Source organism: Pongo pygmaeus, chromosome 18 (assembly GCF_028885625.2).
Source record: "Pongo pygmaeus isolate AG05252 chromosome 18, NHGRI_mPonPyg2-v2.0_pri, whole genome shotgun sequence".
Taxonomy (NCBI): Eukaryota; Metazoa; Chordata; class Mammalia; order Primates; family Hominidae; genus Pongo; species Pongo pygmaeus.
Genome location: NC_072391.2, coordinates 66,096,338 through 66,114,369, shown reverse-complemented (window position 1 = coordinate 66,114,369; position 18,032 = coordinate 66,096,338). Strand labels below are relative to the sequence as shown.

Here is an 18,032-nt window from a genome sequence, read left to right as displayed (position 1 = left end):
CTTCCACAGTAGGGGATGGTGAAAGTTCCCAACTTGGACTACAGGGAGGATCAACTGTCAAGTGTGCAAGGTCACTGGCAGGACCCACTCTCTAACCCTGTGCAAATGGACACAAATAGTTGTCTTTCATCTGCTGGCCACCTTCAAGTAAACATTCTCCAAACAAACACCTTCTATCATTTAATCCTCCAGCTTGTGAGGTCTCTGAAAACTCTCTGTATCTATTGACACAAGATTAAGTAAAAAAGACCACTATCCTATACAAATCCTTCTTTAAACTGGTACTTCACATTATTCCAGGCACAGAGCTGACATTCCCAAATACCCCTTTGAAAACTCCACCTGTGGCTCCTTCAGACACTCAAACTCAACATATTCCTCACCAAAAACGAATTTTCCTCCCCTGAATTGTTCCTCTTTCTCCTCTGTTTCGTGTTGGTCCAAAGGAACATTCTAGAAGCTGTTGGCATTACTTCTTGTTTAGAACCATTTAGGTGCTGGAAACCTTCCCCCAAATCAAAACTGTCTTATTGGTAGTGCACGGTGGCTCATGCCTGTAATCCCAGCACTTTGGGAGGCCAAGGCAGGTGGATCACCTAAGGTCAGGAGTTCAAGACCAGCCTGGCCAACATGATGAAATCCCGTCTCTACTAAAAGCACAAAAATTAGCCAGTCATGGTTGCAGGCACCTGTACTCAGCTACTCAGGAGGGTGAGGCAGGAGAATCGTTTGAACCCAGGAGGCAGAGGTTGCAGTGAGCCAAGACTGCACCATTGCACTCCAGCCTGGGCGACAAGAGCGAGACTCTGTCTCAAAACAAAAACAAAAACAAAAACTGTTTTATCTTCAGACAGGCAGGCACATAACACCTCTCCCAACCTCTTGCTCAAAACCTCCATTGGGACAGTGGAAACTGACTGTCTCTAAACGCTGATGTGCAAATGGATCACAGTCTTTGTGGAAGGCAATATCTACCAAAATTACAAATGCACATACCTGGGCCGAGCAGGCTCACCCGTGGAAATTCATCTTCCAGATACACCAGAATGTGTAGAAAAAATGTATATCCCAGGTTACTCTCTGAAATACTGTCTCCTAAAAGATAGGACACTACCCAGTGTCTATCAGGGACTGGCTAAATAACCTATGGTGCATCCATACTATGTAGCTATAAAAAGAAAATAAAAGAACGTACCCCATAAATATACACACCAACTTTGTACCCACAGAAATTAAAATTAAACATTTTAAAACGGCCGGACACAGTGGCTCATGCCTCTAATCCCAGCACTTTGGGAGGTCAAGGCGGGCAGATCACCTGAGGTCGGGATATCAGCCTGATGAACATGGAGAAACCCTGTCTCTACCAAAGAAACAAAGTTAGCCAGGTGTGGTGGCGCATGCCTGTAATCCTAGCTACTCTGGAGGCTGAAGCAGGATAATCACTTGAACCTGGGAGGCAGAGGTTGCGGTGAGCCGAGATCATGCCATGACACTCCAGCCTGGGCAATGAGAGCGAAACTCCGTCTCAAAAAAAATAAAAATAAAAATAAGTAAATAATTAAAAAAAAATTTTTTTTTAATTAAAAAAAATAACAATGGGCCGGGCATGGTGGCTCACACCTGTAATCCTAGCACTTTGGGAGGCCGAGGCAGGTGGATTGCTTGAGCCCAGGAGTTTGACACCAGCCTGGCCAACATGGTGAAACCTCATCTTTACTAAAAATACAAAAATTAGCCAGGTGTGGTGGCATGAGTCTGTAGTCTCAGCTACTCGGGAGACTGAGGTATGAGAATCACTTGAACCAGGGAGGCGGAGACTGAGCAAGCTGAGATTGCGCCTCTGCACTCTAGCCTGGACAATAGAGCAAGACTCGGTCTAAGGAAGATATGTGTGGAGAGAGAGAGAGAGAGAGAACATACAGATATATTGTTGGGAGAAAAACAAGGTACAGAGCAGTGCTATCATATACTATGCTTTGTGTAAAAAGATCATATGTTAGGAATTTACACTGGCATAAAGAAACAAGACTATGTTTATATTTCCATAAGGAAACACTGAAAAGGATACACAAGAAACGAATGAAATCGGTTCCCTGTGCCCTGGGAAAGAACTGGGTGAAGCGTGGATTGGGGTGGGAAGGAGACTTCATTGTCTGCCATATAGACATATATACAAGCTTTTTCATATATATATGAAGATGTATATTTAAACTTATTTTTTAACCGAGTGAATAATTTTCCTATGAAAAGCCCAGAAAGAGAAAACCCTCCATGACCCACGGCCCAAGGCCCAGAGGTAACCTGGCCCACCTGCCTCTGCAGCCTTATCCTGGGACCCTCTCCTCCCTCCTCCTCCCGTGTCCAGGAAGGCACAGCTCCAGCCTTCTGCCTCCATGACCCTGCCACACCTTTGGGTACCCCACTTCCTCCTCCTGGAGTGCCCTTTCCCTTTCCTTGCATGGAAGATGCCCTCTTACTCATCAAGGCCCAGCAGGTGAAGCTGACCACTCCTGGCATCCTCTGAACACATTCTCACTCCAGTGGCATTCTTGGAGCCTACTAGAATTACCCGCTGAGAGGTCTGTCTTGGAGCTTTTCTGGAATCTCCCTGAGCATAGCGGGTGAGTCTTAGGCCTGGGTGCACTGGCTACTTCTCTGGGTCCCCCACTCCCACACCCATCCACTCCACTTTGGTGGTTTTTTTTTTTTTTTTTTTTTTTTTGAGATGGGGTCTCGCTCTGTCACCCAGGCTAGAGTGCAATGTCACAATCTCCACTCACTGCAACCTCTGCCTCCCAGGTTCAAGTGATTCTCCTGCCTCAGCCTCCCAAGTAGCTGGGATTACAGGCATACACCATCACACTCAGCTAGCTTTTTTTATATTTAGTAGAAATGGGGTTTCACCATATTGGCCAGGATGGTCTTAAACTCCTGACCTCAAGTGATCCTCCCACCTTGGCCTCCCAAAGTGCTAGGATTACAGGCATGAGCCACTGCACCCAGCCTCCCATCCACCCCTCTTTGCATCCATAGAGTTCTCAATCCTGGGCATTGCAAAAGCACCAGCCTATCCGTCCCTGATCAAGGGTGTGCCCTGGGATCCCTGGCCTTGGGCTGGACAACCAGGTCCCACATCCTGTCTGGGGTATTTACTCATCGAACATCTAGCCCCTGGGATTGTCCGGGGAAATGCATTGAGTGGCAGCAGATATCTGAGGAGCTTGCTTATTTATTTAATTTATTTAGAGACGGAGTCTTGCTCTGTCACCCAGGCTAGGGTGCAGTGGCACAATCTCGGCTCACTGCATCCTCCGCCTCCCGTGTTCAAGCAATTCTTCTGCCTCAGCCTCCCAAGTAGCAGGGATTACAGGCGCATGCCACCACGCCCAGCTGAATTTTTGTATTTTTAGTAGAGATGGGGTTTCACCATGTTGGTCAAGCTAGTCTCGAACTCCTGACCTTGTGATCTGCCCGCCTCGGCCTCCCAAAGTGCAGATTACAGGCGTAAGCCACCGTGCCCGGCCTGAGGAGCTTTTAAAAATGTCAAGTTCAAGGCTGGATGTGGTGGCTCACGCATGCAATCCCAGCACTTCGGGAGGTCGAGGCAGGCAGATCACTTGAGGTCAGGAGCTTGAGACCAGACTGGCCAACATGGTGAAACCCTGTCTCTACAAAAATACAAAAAAATTAGCCAGGCGTGGTGGTGCATGCCTGTAATCCCAGCTACTTGGGAGGCTGAGGCACGAGAATTGCTTGAACCCAGGAGGCGGAAGTTGCAGTGAGCTGAGATCGTGTCATTGCACTACAGCCTGGGTGACAGAGCAAGACTTCATCCCAAAAAATAAATAAATAAGTAAATGTCAAGTTCAGATCTCCACCCTTGGAGACTGACTCTCAGGGAATCTGCAAGAGAGCAAGTCTGCATGAAGTGCCCCAAATGATTTGATTTTTAGCCACAAGGATCTCAGGGGCTGGGACAGAGCATTTTTGGCAGCGGGAGAACAGACAGGTATTCTTAGGCATGTGCATCATGAAATATATATATATATATATACACATATATATATACACACATATATATATACACACACATATATACACATATATATACACACACATATATACACATATATACACATATATACACACATATATACACATATATACACATATATACACACATATACACATATATACACACATATACACACATATATACACATATATACACACATATATATACACATATATACACATATATACACACATATATATACACATATATACACACATATATACACATATATACACACATATATACACATATATACACACATATATATACACACACATATATATACACACACATATATATATATACACACACACACATATATATATATATATTTTTTTTTTTTTTTTGAGACAAGATCTCTATCACCCAAACTGGAGTGCCGTGGTGCAATCATGGCTTACTGCAGCCTTGACCTCCCGGGCTTCAAGCAATCTCCCCACCTCAGCCTCCTGAATAGTTGGGACTACATACACATGCCACCACGCCCAGCAAATTTTTGCATTTTTTTGATGCTAGGACCACAGGTGCACGCCACCATGCCTGGCTAATTTCTTTTTTTAATCTTTGTAGAGATGGGGGTCTCGCCATGTTGCCCAGGCTGGTCTCAAACTCCTGGGCTCAAGTAATCCTGTGGCCTTGGCCTCCCAAACCACTGGGATTATAGGTGTGAGCCACAGCATCTATCTGGCCTGAAATACTTTTAAAAGCCAAGCAGAAGCTGACAAGTTTAAGATCATCCTGACTCCCCCGGCCCTAGCTGCGCCTTGCCCCACTCCTCCCACCCCCATTCTACACAACCTCCACGAACAGGTCCCCTTTCCTAAGCCACAACAAACCCGTTCCAGTCCACCCTGAGCACCCTGCACAGTGGCGAACAAGAAAACGCCAGTTTCTTCCTAACAAAGGCACTAGGCTTAGTCACTGTTTGCAGTGCACTGTTTGCTTAACACAGAAGCAGGCAGGGTGAAGAAACTGGTTTGGCTGGTTTGCTGGGTGAGAGGGAGCGCAGGGGATCTTTTGAACCAAACGTAAAACATGGGAGACTTTCAAACAGACAGTACCAAGTCCTCCTGGGGCTCCAATATTTCATATTCACTGAACGCTTGACATACCATACTATGATGTCTCTGTGCTATTATGCTCATTTTACAGAGAGGGAAACTAAGTCCTTGGCTGACATCCCTAGGCTGGGAAAGGACACTGTCTGGATTGAAATCTAGGCAGTCTGATTCAAGAACCTTCTGAATTTGGGGAAGATGCCACCCAAATCTTGGGCAGAAGTGGAGGACTGGAGGCAGGTAAGAGGAAGGAAGGAGGAAGATGAAAAGTGCAGAAAGGGAGGAGGCCTAAGCCGGCCCCCTCCCTTCCCCCCGCACCGCCCCAGCCGCTAAAGTAACAAGAACAAGCTGGGACACTGGAATCCCTGGCTGAGGGAAACTTACATTAACAAAGAGGAAGAGAGAAAGAAAGAGAGAGAGATGGCTAGAGATGGGGCTAGAGAGAGAAAGAGTGAGCATGCACCACAGATTTCTTTTTATTTGACCAAAGGTGGAAAACACTTAAAAATGACTATATGCCCTCTCATTTCCAGACTCAGGTTTGAGGTCTCCCTCCCTGCCCTCTACAGCCGTTCAGAGGGAAGCTATGAACACAGTATCCCCAGCACACACAGAGCGTGATGGAAGGTTCTAACCGACCAAATTCTTCCCTGCCCATTTACAATCAACCTTAAGGGCTGGACCAAGTCCATAGAGTTTGAGAGGGAAAAACATTGGCCAAGATAGTGATTTATTCATGTGTTCATTCATTTGCTCAAAATAACATTGAGAGTTTACTGTGTCCCTAAGAAATATCAACCACTGTTGAAATTATTCTCTCTACTTTCTCTCTTTACATTCCTGCCCATTGGCATGTATGTTCCGTCCAATCTGCCGTAACCTCAGGGTCTAGCCCGGTGCTAACACACAACAGGCACTCACTTTTGTGAACTAAATGAATGTGCATACTGAATTCTCATAATAGATCAATAAGTATTACCGCCCCATTTTACAGGTGGGGAAACTGAGGCTCATAGAAGTAAAGTGACTTATTCAAAGTCAAATAGCTAGTGGCTAAAATTCAAACCTGGTTTCCCGTACTTCCTCGCTGAAGGATCCTAAACAGCCACTGCTGAACGATTTCATTCTCCTTTTTGAAAGCCTTGTGCCCTCAAAGGAGATAGAGCTGAGGCAGGATAGAAACCCAGGAAGGGGCCCGGCTCGGTAGCTCATGCCTGTAATCCCAGCACTTTGGGAGGCTGAAGCAGGTAGACCACTTTGAGCTCAGGAGTTCAAGACCAGCCTGACAACATGGTGAAACCCCAAATCTACTAAAAACACAAAAATTAGCCGGTCATGCTTGTGCGTGCCTATAATCCCAGCTACTCAGGAGGCTGAGGCTGGAGAATCGCTTGAACATGGGAGGCGGGGGTTGCAGTGAGCTGAGATCCCACCTCTCTGTACTCCAGCCTGAGCGACAGAGTGACACTCGAAAGAAAGAAAGAAAGGAAAGAAAAGAAAGAAAGGAAAGAAGGAAAGAAAGAAAGGAAAGAAAGAAAGAAGAAAGAAAAGAAAGAAAAGAAAAGAAAAGGAAAGAAAGAAAGAGAAAGAAAGAAAGAAAGAAAAAGAAAGAAAGAAAGAAAGAAAGAAAGAAAGAAAGAAAGAAAGAAAGAAAGAAAGGAAGGAAGAAAGGAAGAAAGAAAGAAAGAAAGAAAGAAAGAAAGAAAGAAAGAAAGAAAGAAAGAAAGAAACCCAGCAAGGATTGGATTGGGACAGGTGCCTCTTGGGGATTTTAGGGTTTGGGCAGCTTCTGGGAGATATGAGAGCTTCAGCCTTTGGCGTATCTGGGGCTACCTTGGAAGGGAATGTGTAACAGACACAAGGTGAGCATATTGGAAGAAAAGCCTCACCCAATAAAAAGCCCTGGAGAGCAAATAGGGATTTCCATAACCACCTGGCAGAGAGGGGCAGGCAGGGCCCCACTGGGAGGAAGCAGCAGCCAGCCTTCCTTACATGGCCTTGCCGGGGCCCAAGACTTTCCACCTCCGCACCTCCGGAGACACAAAGGCAAGGCCAGGAGGGCGGCCCACTGGTCTCCTTTCCCAGTAAGCTCAGATCAACCTTTGTCACAGACATGAGTAATTGGGGAAGTGACTCTTATGAGTTTGAGGGGTAGGGGGTGGGGATTTGATGATGTAAGGTGATCCCAAAGCTGTTTCTGGGTTTGCTTTTTAAAAGTCTAATTGTATTAGGGAGGCTGCATACTGTTTTCTGAACCTTTCAGCACATCCTTCAGAAAGGAGGGGAAATGGCCAGGCACGGTGGCTCATGCCTGTAATCCCAGCCCTTTGGGAGGCCAAGGTGGGCGGATCACCTGAGGCCAGGAGTTTGCCCAGCCTGGACAACAAGAGCAAAACTCCAGATTGTAGACCAGCATAACCAACATGGTGAAACCCTGTATGTACTAAAAATACAAAAATTAGTCAGGCATGGAGGCACACACCTGTAGTCCCACCTACTCAGGAGGCTGAGGCAGGAGAATCGCTGGAACCCGGGAGGCAGAGGTTGCAGTGAGCCGAGATCACGTCACTGCACTCCAGTCTGGGCAACAGAGCGAGACTCCGTCTCAAAAAAAAAAAAAGAGGGGAAATGGGTGTATTTAATCCACAAAGTTTGGGTGCCTGTGAACTAGGTCAACCCCTCAAGCAGCCAAACCTCAACACTGAAATATAGGCCCTGTGTTTCCAAGGCCAGATTGCAGAGCAAGCAAAGGAAGAAAACAATCACTGGGAAAGCCTGCCAGCTTTTCTTTTTTCCGCGCCTGAGTCAACTTACAGCTGTGGTTACTAGGCTAATATTTCAGAGATCCCAAACTGTCTAATAGCCTGGGTTTCTCAAACCGGTGTGTGCTATGAAGAAGGAAAATAAGCAGCAACTCTAAAGGACTGGTTTATTAGCCAGGCATGGTGGCTCACACATGTAATCCCAACACTTTGGGAGGCCGAGGCAGGCGGATTCACCTGAGGTCAGGAGTTCGAGACCAGCCTGACCAATATGATGAAATCCTGTCTCTACTAAAAATACAAAGGCATGGTGGCATGTGCCTGTAATCCCAGCTGCTCAGGAGGCTGAGACAGGAGAATTGCTTGAACTGAGGAGGCAGAGGTTGCAGTGAGCCAAGATCGCACCTCTGCACTCCAGGCTGGGCAGCAAGAGCAAAACTCCGTCTCAAAACAAAAACTGGTTTATTACAGTTGAGTTTGGTTTTCTGTTTTTTTTTTAAAAAAGGTCTTCATTCTAGAAGCTGGAGAGAAACCAATGGAATAAATACAAGGTTGAGATCATGGAGTCAGCCACGGCAGGGGCAGAGGAATGACCCTAGCAAACTCTCCAAAGTCCCCTGAGTTAAGACCCTACAGCTACCTGTGCACAAAAAGTGACAGGTTTCAAATTTCAAAATTCCTGTGGAGTAAATTCTCCATGAAGCCAATGTCTAAACCTGGTGCCAATGTTACATCCATCCCTTCACTTCCCTGCACTGTCCAAAGAGAGCCAGGCCACATCCCAAGTCCTAGCAGCCTTTTAAAATCACAAGCCAGTTCCTCAGATCGAACGTGTGATTTTACCAGAAGGGCACTTCCATCCTGGGGCGATTCCACATCGGACTGGTAAAAGGAGACCCCACAGTCCAAAAAAGCCAAAACAAATATTAAATGTCAGGAAATCTGTTGTGTGGGGGTGGAGGTCTGTGGACATAAAGGGAACTGAAACCCACCACACCAGAGGCCTGCGGATTCTGTGTGGAGGCTGCCTCTTCCCACTAAACCACCAGCCCCAGGATCCCCTGCCACCTCCCCCCTGGTCTGACCCATCTCCGTCATCACCACCCCCTCTCGGGGGTCCCACCCTATCAACACCTCCATTCTCAGCTTACTTCACGTTGGACACTAATTCCCCAAACACCTTTTTTCTTTGTTTTTGTTTGTTCAGGTTATTGAGGTAAAAAACAAGGAGAAAAAGGAAAAGACCAACTGTGGATACTTCAGATTACAGAATTGTTTTATGCCTCAGTTCCCTCACTTGCAAAGTAGGAAGAATAACAGTGCCCACCCTCCCAGTGTTCTAGTGAAGACTAAATGAGGTGAAATATGTGAAGCACTTGCCCCAGAGTCTGAGGCAAAAGTGAATACGTGTCACTATTAATTATTAACATATTAGTGTTAATATGTAATAATATTATTGGTCAGACACAGGAGCTTAGAGGGGAGAAGTAAAAACCAGACCAACCCACCCTTGGTGCTACCAAATATCTTGGTGCAGGAAAACAAAGTCACCAGCCTTAGCACTGGGATACCCCAGACGCACACTCAGATACAAGCTTGTTTCTAGCCCCTGCCTTGCTCTCCAAGACTGGATCAAGTTTGCCTCCCCCGAGAAGCCACTCCTCAATGCTCACTGACATCAAAATATCCAATCCCCAGCACTCTGGGAGGCCAAGGCGGGTGAATCACTTGAGCCCAGGAGTTAGAGATAACTTCTGATCCAATAGAAAGCTCTAGAGCACACAGAGCAAATACACTTCATCAGTCGAGCTGTAGTTTCTCTGTAAAAAACTTCGAACGACTTCCAAAGTTCAAAAAAAAAATATAAAGACAACAGCATGATTGCTAAAGATTCATGTGGTCAAAGACTGGAAGAATGACACAGTGGAGGTGTTCCCTCAGGGGAATTGTGGGTGATTTCTCTTAAAAAAAAAAAAAAAAAAAAAAGTCTTTTATTGTGATACCCAATCAACTAAAATCATGAGAGAGGAGAAAGTGGTTTGATATAAAGGAAGCACTTGGGATTCAGTGAAACCAGAAGAGAAACTAGCCCCTTCCCTTGCTCCCTGGACAACAGTCAAATGCAACAAAGCAAACTCTAGATTATCACAACGATAAGGCCTAGAAGTACATTGGGTGTATGCATTTTCATCCTGAGTCAGAACTACCATGCTTTTTTTTTAAAAAAGATCATTATTCCTGGCCAGGCGTGCTGGCTCATGCCTGTAATCCCAGCACTTTGGGAGATTGAGGCAGGTGGGTCACCTGAGGTCAGGAGTTTGAGACCAGCCTGGCCAACATGGTGAAACCCCTTCTCTGCTAAAACTACAAAAAATTAGCTGGGCATGGTGGTGGGCACCTGTAATCCCAGCTACTCAGGAGGCTGAGGGAGGAGAATCACTTGAACCTGGCAGCCAGAGGTGGCAGTGAGCCGAGATCACGCCATTACACTCCAGCCTGGGCGACAAGTGTAAAACTCCATCTCAAAAAAAAAAAAAAAAAAAATCATTATTCCTTGGGGGAAACAGTACCTGTATCAAGATGTTTTGGTCCAGGCACAGTGTCTCAGGCCTGCAATCCCAGCACTTTGGGAGGCTGAGACAGAAGGATCCTTTGAGCCCAAGAGTTCGACACCAGCGTGGGCAACATGGAGAGACTCCTGTCTCTAAAAAAAATTTATTTTATTTTTATGTATTTTTTGAGACAGAGTCTTGCTCTGTCACCCAGGCTGCAGTGCGGTGGCACTATCTCAGCTCACTGCAACCTCCACCTCCTGGGTTTAAGCAATTCTCCTGCCTCAGACTCCTGAGTAGCTAGGATTACAGGCACACGCCACCATGCCCGGTTAATTTTTATATTTTTATTTAGTAGAGATGTGGTTTCACCATGTTGGCCAGGCTGGTCTCAAACTCCTGACCTTGTGATTCGCCCACCTTGGCCTCCCAAAGTGCTGGGATTACAGGCTTGAGCCACTGTGCCCAGCCTAAAAAAAAAGTTAACATTATCCAGGTGTGGTGGCACATGCCCATGATAACCAGCTACTAGGGAGGCTGAGATGGGAAGGATCACTTGAGCCCAGAGGATGGAGGCTGCAATAAGCTACGATTGTGCCACTGCACTCCAGCTTGGGCAACAGAGCAAGACCCTGTCTTTAAAAAAAAAAAAAGAAAAGCTTTTATATCTATAAACAAAAGCCACAGTCCAGTAACCAAGAGAGGGCTGCTCTTCAGTCATCCCAGAGATGGTGCTTAATGGGGCCTGGGAGTCAGATCCCAGTTCAGATATCTGCTCTGCTGACCCTGAGCAAGTATATGTCACCCTCTTAGCCTCGATTTGCTCAACTGTAAAACTGGAATACTCCTGCCAGTCCTTCCCACCCACCAGGTTTTTGCAGTCTGAAATGAGAGACTGTCTCTACAGTGCTGAGGGCAATAAGAGAAATACGAAGGCTTCTAGTAAGTGCCCTCAACCTCTGCTTCTTTATAACATAGTTAACAACCAGGCAGGGTCACCCCCTCCACCAAAGTGTTCAGTCATAAACGTTTGGATCCCCAAATCTGCGTAAATTCCAAGGCGTGTCGTTTGAGCCAAGGAGGGAGCTTGCCCATTGCAACCCAGGGGTGTGGGAGTGCAATTTCTCGGCCCCTTTCCAACCCCTCCCTACTCCGCCCAGGGACACCGGCAGCGCGCCCTCACCTCTGCCCAGGACGCGGCCTCTCTCCAGGTGGCGCCGGGGCACCGTGAACGTGTAGCTCTCGGCGTCAAAGCCGGGGTGGCAGGGCTCCGGCTCCTGGCAGAGCCAAGAGGAGACCTGGGGTGGGGGAAAGGTAGATGGAACCGGGTGACTCGGAGGGTTCCCTCCTGCTCACCGAAACCAACAGCGCCGCCCCTCCCTCGCTCCCGGCGTCGGGATTGGGGGAGGACCCCAGCCCGCAACCCCGGGACGGGCGGGCAGCGACGTCACCCTCCCCCACCCCGAAACCTACGGCCGCCGAGTCACCCCCTCGAGACCTAGCCCACCGTTCCTTTCAGTCTCCTTTCTCATTTTATTGGAGATGTCTTTATTCTCCCCGACCCCACTTTCCTTAGACCGGGAATGCACCACTCCTCAGAGCGAGGGGCGCTCCCACCTCCTCCGACCCCACTTTCTTATCCCCGGGAACCCCACTCCTATTTACGACCTTTCTTGGCATGGCAGGTGCCTTTATTTCTACAGATGCCCCTCTCCTTCCCTCGAGGATCGTCCCCATGACTCTTGGTTTCCCCTCGACTTGCACCGGGGCTCCCCTTCTCCACACCCCACCCCCTACACACCGCTTCACGCCCCCACCGCCCGCCCGAGCCCACCCCGCGGACTCCGCGGCCAGACGCCCCGCCTCGGTCTGCGCTGGAGGGGGCAGCAAAGCCGCGCTCGCCCCTCACCACCCACGCCCCACTCCCATCACTGGGGGGTCCGGAGCGCGCGAGGCTTCCAGGCCGCTCTGCTCCTCGGGACCCGAACTTTCTTGGAAGAAGGGAAGCGGTGACGACGGGAGAGGAAGGGGCGCAGGGCGGGGGCGCGGGGCTGGGGCGCGGAGCGTGAGGCCCGAATGCGTCCCTCGCAAGTCAGGGGATCCGAGGTACCTGCAGCAGCAGCAGCAGCGCCGAGAGACTGCGGCTCCAAGGGCCCATGGCTGGCCGGGGACGCCGAGCGAGGGCAGGCGCCGGGTGAGGTCGGGTCGGGCCGGGCTGGACCGGGCTGGAGTCTGAACTGACTTCCGCAAGCTCACAGGTGCTTTGCAGTTCCGACGCCACTGAGAGCGGGTGAGCGGCTGCCGCCAGGTGAGCCCCGGAGGCACCGCCCCCCGTACCGCTGATTGGCTGAGGGTTCACCTGCCGGCCACAGCCAATCAGCGGCGCGGACCCCTCCCCAGGGCGGAGCTGACGGCCCGCCCACCCGGCCTCGCATAGACCCGGTGACCCTCTAGCCTGGAGTTGCTAGGGTCTAGGTGGGTTATGGGACCTGCACTGTTCTGATTCCACTGGGTTCGAATCCCAGCCCCGCCGGTGGCTCACTAAGACCTGGGATTAGAAAGGGCTTTTACACTTGGCTGAGTTCTTTTGTTTTTTGGGTTTTTTTGTTTGTTTGTTTTGGAGATGGGGTCTCACTCTTTCACCCAAGCTGGAGTGCAGTGGTGCGATCACAGCTCACTGTAGCCTCGAACTCCTGGGCTCAAGCGGTCCTCTGGCCCCAGCCTCTCTAGTAGCTGGGAGTACAGGTGCACACCACCACGCGAGGCTAATTTTTTTTCTTTTGTCTTTTTGTAGAGAGATGAGTCTGGGCAGACAGGGGCAGTGGGGGCGCTGTGTCTCCCTGTACTGCCCAGCCTGGTCTCGAACTCCTGGGCTGAAGCGATCCTCCTGCCTTGGCCTCCCAAAGTGCTGGGATTACAGGTATGACCCATGAGCCACTGAGCTAGCAGCCTAATTTTTTGTTTGTTTGTTTTGTTTGTACTTTTTGAGACGGAGTCTCGCTCTGTCTTGCCCAGGCTGGAGTGCAGTGGCACGATCTCGGCTCACTGCAACGTCCGCCTGCCGGGTTCAAGAGACTCTCCTGTCTCAGCCTATTGAGTAGCTGGGACTACAGGCGTGTGCCACCACACCGGCTAATTTTGTATTTTTAGTACAGACGGGGTTTCACCATGTTGGCCAGGCTGGTCTGGAACTCCTGACCTCAGGTGATCCACCCTCTTAAGCCTCCTGAAGTGTTGGGATTACAGGCGTGAGCCACTGCACTCTGCCTCGAGCGGCCTAATTTTTTAAAAAATTTTTCTAGAGAGGGGATCTTACTATGTTGCCGAGGCTGATCTCAAATTTCTGACCTCAGGCGATCCTCCTGCCTCAGCCCCTTTATTGAGTTCTTATTTTTTAATCTAGTCTTTTTTAACTGTAGAGCTTCATAGGTTAGTGAGTCAGCAAATTGATTCCCTAGGTCAGGACCACCTCCCAAAGCCTCAGTTTCTCCACCCTCCTAGTGGGAATAATGATCAGAAATGTCTCCCTATGCTGTTGTGAGACTCTCATACAATTAAAATGACAAATGTTTCTTGAGCCATAAATGCTCTGTACAGAAGTGAGGGGTAAAAATAGTAACAATAGGGCCAGGCGTGGTGGCTCACGCCTGTAATCCCAGCACTTTGGGAGGCCGAGGCGGGCAGATCACGAGGTCAGGAGATCGAGACCATCCTGGCTAACACAGTGAAACCCCGTCTCTACTAAAAATACAAAAAATTAGCCAGGCGTGGTGGTGGGTGCCTGTAGTCCCAGCTACTCCGGAGGCTGAGGCAGGAGAATGGCATGAACCTGGGAGGTGGAGCTTGCAGTGAGCCAAGATCGCGCCACTGTACTCCAGCCTAGGCGACACAGCAAGACTCTGTCTCAAAAAAAAAAAAAAAAAATAGTAACAATAGGTGCTGGACATTGAAGATTACTGTGCCAGTCTCTGTGCTAAGCATTTGACACTGACCAGCTCTTTTTTTTTTTTGAGACGGAGTCCTGCTCTGTCGCCCAGGCTGGAGTGCAATGGTGTGTTCTTGGCTCACTGCAGCCTTCGCCTCTTGGGTTCAAGCAGTTCTCCTCTGTCAGCCTCCTGAGTGGCTGGGATTACAGGCATGCGCCACCACGACTGGTTAATTTTTGTATTTTTAATAGAGATAGGGTTTCATCATGTTGGCCAGGCTGGTCTTGAACTCCCGACCTCAGATGATCCGCCTGCCTCAGCCTCCCAAAGTGCTGGGATTACAGGCATGAGCCACTGTGCCCAGCCACTGACCAGCTCATTTAAGCTCATTTCAAAACAACCCAAGAGCTGTATTATTATTCCCATATGATAGATGGGCAACTGAAGCTTAGAGAGATTGAGGCCAATGAGAGGTGGCGCAGGACTGGAACCGACCTCTCTGATTCCAGGGCCTTTCTTCTAACAATCAGCTTCATCTCATGTGGTCCCAGTCTTCCAGCTGGTGCTGCAGTTTTCAGTCTGTTTTTTGATGTTGACCTGAAAGAGACCTTTAGAGTTCACCCAAACCTATGATTTGCAAATAACTTGTTCAATGTCACATAGGCAGGTCAATGTCAAAGCCAAAGACCAAAACCCAGGATCTTCTGACCCCCAGAGTGGGGCTCTTAATGCCACAGCCACACCATGGCCACCACCACCTTCTCCAGAGAATTCTGTCCCCAGTGAAATAATTTTAGGATCAAAAATAGAATAGATAGAGGCCAAAGGTCTTGGGTCCTGGGCCAGTGGCCCTCCAGCACCCGCCGTCCTCCATCAAAAGACGAAAACAGAATAGACAGGCAAATGTTAGGTTAGACAACTTCCCTGTCTGACTCCCTGTGGCCAGCCACGTCTGGGTGGCTTGTCTACCCTGACAAGGGCAACTCCTTTCCCTTTATCCTACAAGCATGGTCAGAACTACACAGCATTAAGTGGAGTCAGCCACTCACTAGCCCTGTGACCTTGGGGAAGTCAGTGTTCTCCTTTGTATAAGTGAGTTGGCATGAGCTAATACAAAAACAATCGCTAAGCATAGTTCTTGGCTCATCATAGCAACTGCTCAATAAATATTTGGAGTGGGGGTTACTCTTTCAAAAGACCCACCCCCTATTTCCCTTCCTCCTGGAGAAAGCCATGTTTGGAATATTTCACCCAGAGCTAAAGGTGCCTCTGAGTCCATCAAGGGTAATTTCTCAACTGCAGACGATTTCTGGGCAGCCCAGCGCCCCCCCCTCCAACCTGTCCCCTCAATTTTAATGAGTTTCCAATCAGGTCTTTTGGATGTCTGTATCTTGGCTCCCTCTGCTCTTAACCCACCAGGAGGCTCAGAGGGAGAAGGCTCTGGTATTTCCTTTCCCACTAGGATCGTGCCTTGAACAAGATAATGGAAATACAGAAAGAGGCGTTTCCCCCATGGGGCTGCACTGTCTGCTTATTTTTTTCCTCTCAGTTTTGTAAAAATACATATTTTATACCATCGCTGGGCCCAGGGAGCCTTTAGGGCTTTACTTTCTTCTACCCAGCAAGCCTTGGCCTTGTAACTGTGCAGCGACTCTCATCGACTCTTCCATTACACTCTGATAATTCAATAAAAAGGATTTTAGAAAACAATTAGGGGCAGCAAAGTCAGGTCAGGCCTGATGCATTCTTCAGACTTCTCGGCAAGTCCTTCTCCAAGCTCCAAAGAGAGTAGATCAGGTGTCCAGGGTGAGGCGGGAACACAGAGGGGCTCCTTGTGGAAGACAGGTGCTGTGTGACTTTCACAACACACTGAATTGCTTCTCTGTTTCCTATTTATTTATTTATTTATTTAGTGACAAGGTCTTGCTCTGTTGCCCCGGCTGGAATGCAATGGCGCGATCTCGGCTCACTGCAGTCTCTGCCTCCCAGGTTCAAGAGATTCTTGTGCCTCAGCCTCCTGAGTAGCTGAGATTACGGACACAGGTCACCACGTCACCACGCCTGGCTAATGTTTGTATTTTAGTAGAGACGGGGTTTCACCATGTTGGCCAGGCTGGTCTCAAACTCCTGACTTCAAGTGATCCACCTACCTCAGCCTCCCAAAGTGCTGGGATTACAGGCGTGAGCCACTGCGCCCACACTGTTTTCTCTTGTATCAAACAGGGATACCTCAGCAGGCCTGGTGGCTCACAACTGTAATTGCAGCACTTTGGGAGGCTAGTTGGGAGGTGAGAAGATTACTTGAGCCCAGGAGTTTGAGACCACTCTGGGCAACATGATGAAACCCCATCTCCCCCACAAAAATTATTTTGAATTAGCTGGGCTTGGCAGTGCATGCCAGTAGTCCCAGCTACTCTGGAGGCTGAGGTAGAAGGATCATTTGAGCACAGGAGGTTGAGGCTTCAGTGAACCATGACCACACCACTTCACTCCAGCCTGGATTCACTTCTGGCTCTGCCGTTAGTTGAGAAGCATAAGTCATTTTATCTCCACCATCTTGGTTTTCTCATCTGTAAAATGGGAATGTTGATAGCACTTAATTCATAAGGTTCTTGTAAACACTCTGCAAAGGTGAGTGATTAGCCCTCTTGGCCCAATACATTCCCTTCCCAGTTCCAGGCAAAATTGTGAGCTGCCTGGAGCCTCCCCTCCCCCAGGCTTTCCTTCCCCCACCCCCGCCACTAAAGCTCAGTCTGCAAAAAAAAAGCTTCTCAGCTTATCTCTTGCATCTACTGGAAAAAATTCTTTATGCTGGCCACCTCCCAGGGCCGTTTGCACTTTAAAGAGGGCTCTGGAGAAAGACTTTTCTTCTTTCAAAGGAGTTGTAAATGCTGTCCAGGGCTTTTAACCTGGTGTCTGTGGATGGGCTCTGGTGGGGTCCGTGAATCCCCTGAGACTGTACACAAACCTGTCTGTGCAGGTGATAAGGCCCATTGCTTTCCTAACATCTCAACTGGGGAAAACCCAAACTCCAGGAGTTCAGCTTTCTCTGAGATCTTGCTGAGATCCAGCGCTAACAGTGGAATTTCAGTCATCACTGGGGAAAAGAAATGTTTGGCCAGAGGCCTTGCCCTTCAGATCACTGCAGGTAGATAAGAGACCCTGCCACCTGGCAGATAACAGACCCCGCATGATGAGATCACAGACTCCAGATTTCCTTATGGCAGAGGACAGACTCACTTCCTGGGTGTTTTGGTCACTGGCCTGCCTGGAGGCTAAAGATTAATCCTTCAGGCAGTCTTGTCCCTTTCATCTCCTGGCAAGGGGTGCAGTCATAGGGTTCAGACTGGGGTGGGAGGTGCCCCTCTCCAGACCTCTGCTGAGAAGAGTCCAACCGCCAGCCCACTGGGGAGGAATCCCCAGAGAAACTGGAATTGCTAGGGATTACAGCCTGATCAGGCTCCTGGCTAGGTAGGGTAGAGGAGGCTCCCTTCCTGCTGCTCCTAGAGGCTCCTGACACCTCTGCTGGGCTGGGCTGCCTGCCAGCATGGAGGGGCGGGAACTGGCTATACCGCCTCCAGTTGAAACGGTGCTAACTGATAGGGGTGCCGCCCTTCCAGTCTGAAAAAAAAAAAACAGTCTTATTTCAAACACAA

General features: G+C 48.9%; 1 protein-coding gene across 2 annotated transcripts in view; it reads right to left on the bottom strand.

The window, feature by feature from the left end:
* CDH1 (cadherin 1) overlaps positions 1–12,766 on the bottom strand; it is a 100,553-nt gene extending 87,787 nt beyond the window's left edge. The window contains exons 1-2 of one of the 2 annotated variants that reach the window (XM_054454110.2): positions 12,561–12,766; positions 11,634–11,748 (exon numbers count right to left, since the gene is read on the bottom strand). In XM_054454110.2, the coding sequence (XP_054310085.1) occupies positions 11,634–11,748; positions 12,561–12,608 (163 nt within the window). In that variant the 5' untranslated portion in view covers positions 12,609–12,766. Of the gene's footprint in view, positions 1–11,633; positions 11,749–12,118; positions 12,208–12,560 lie in introns of those variants that run through there. The other variant, XM_063655321.1, reaches the window with a different exon arrangement.
* Positions 12,767–18,032: the final 5,266 nt, after the last annotated feature.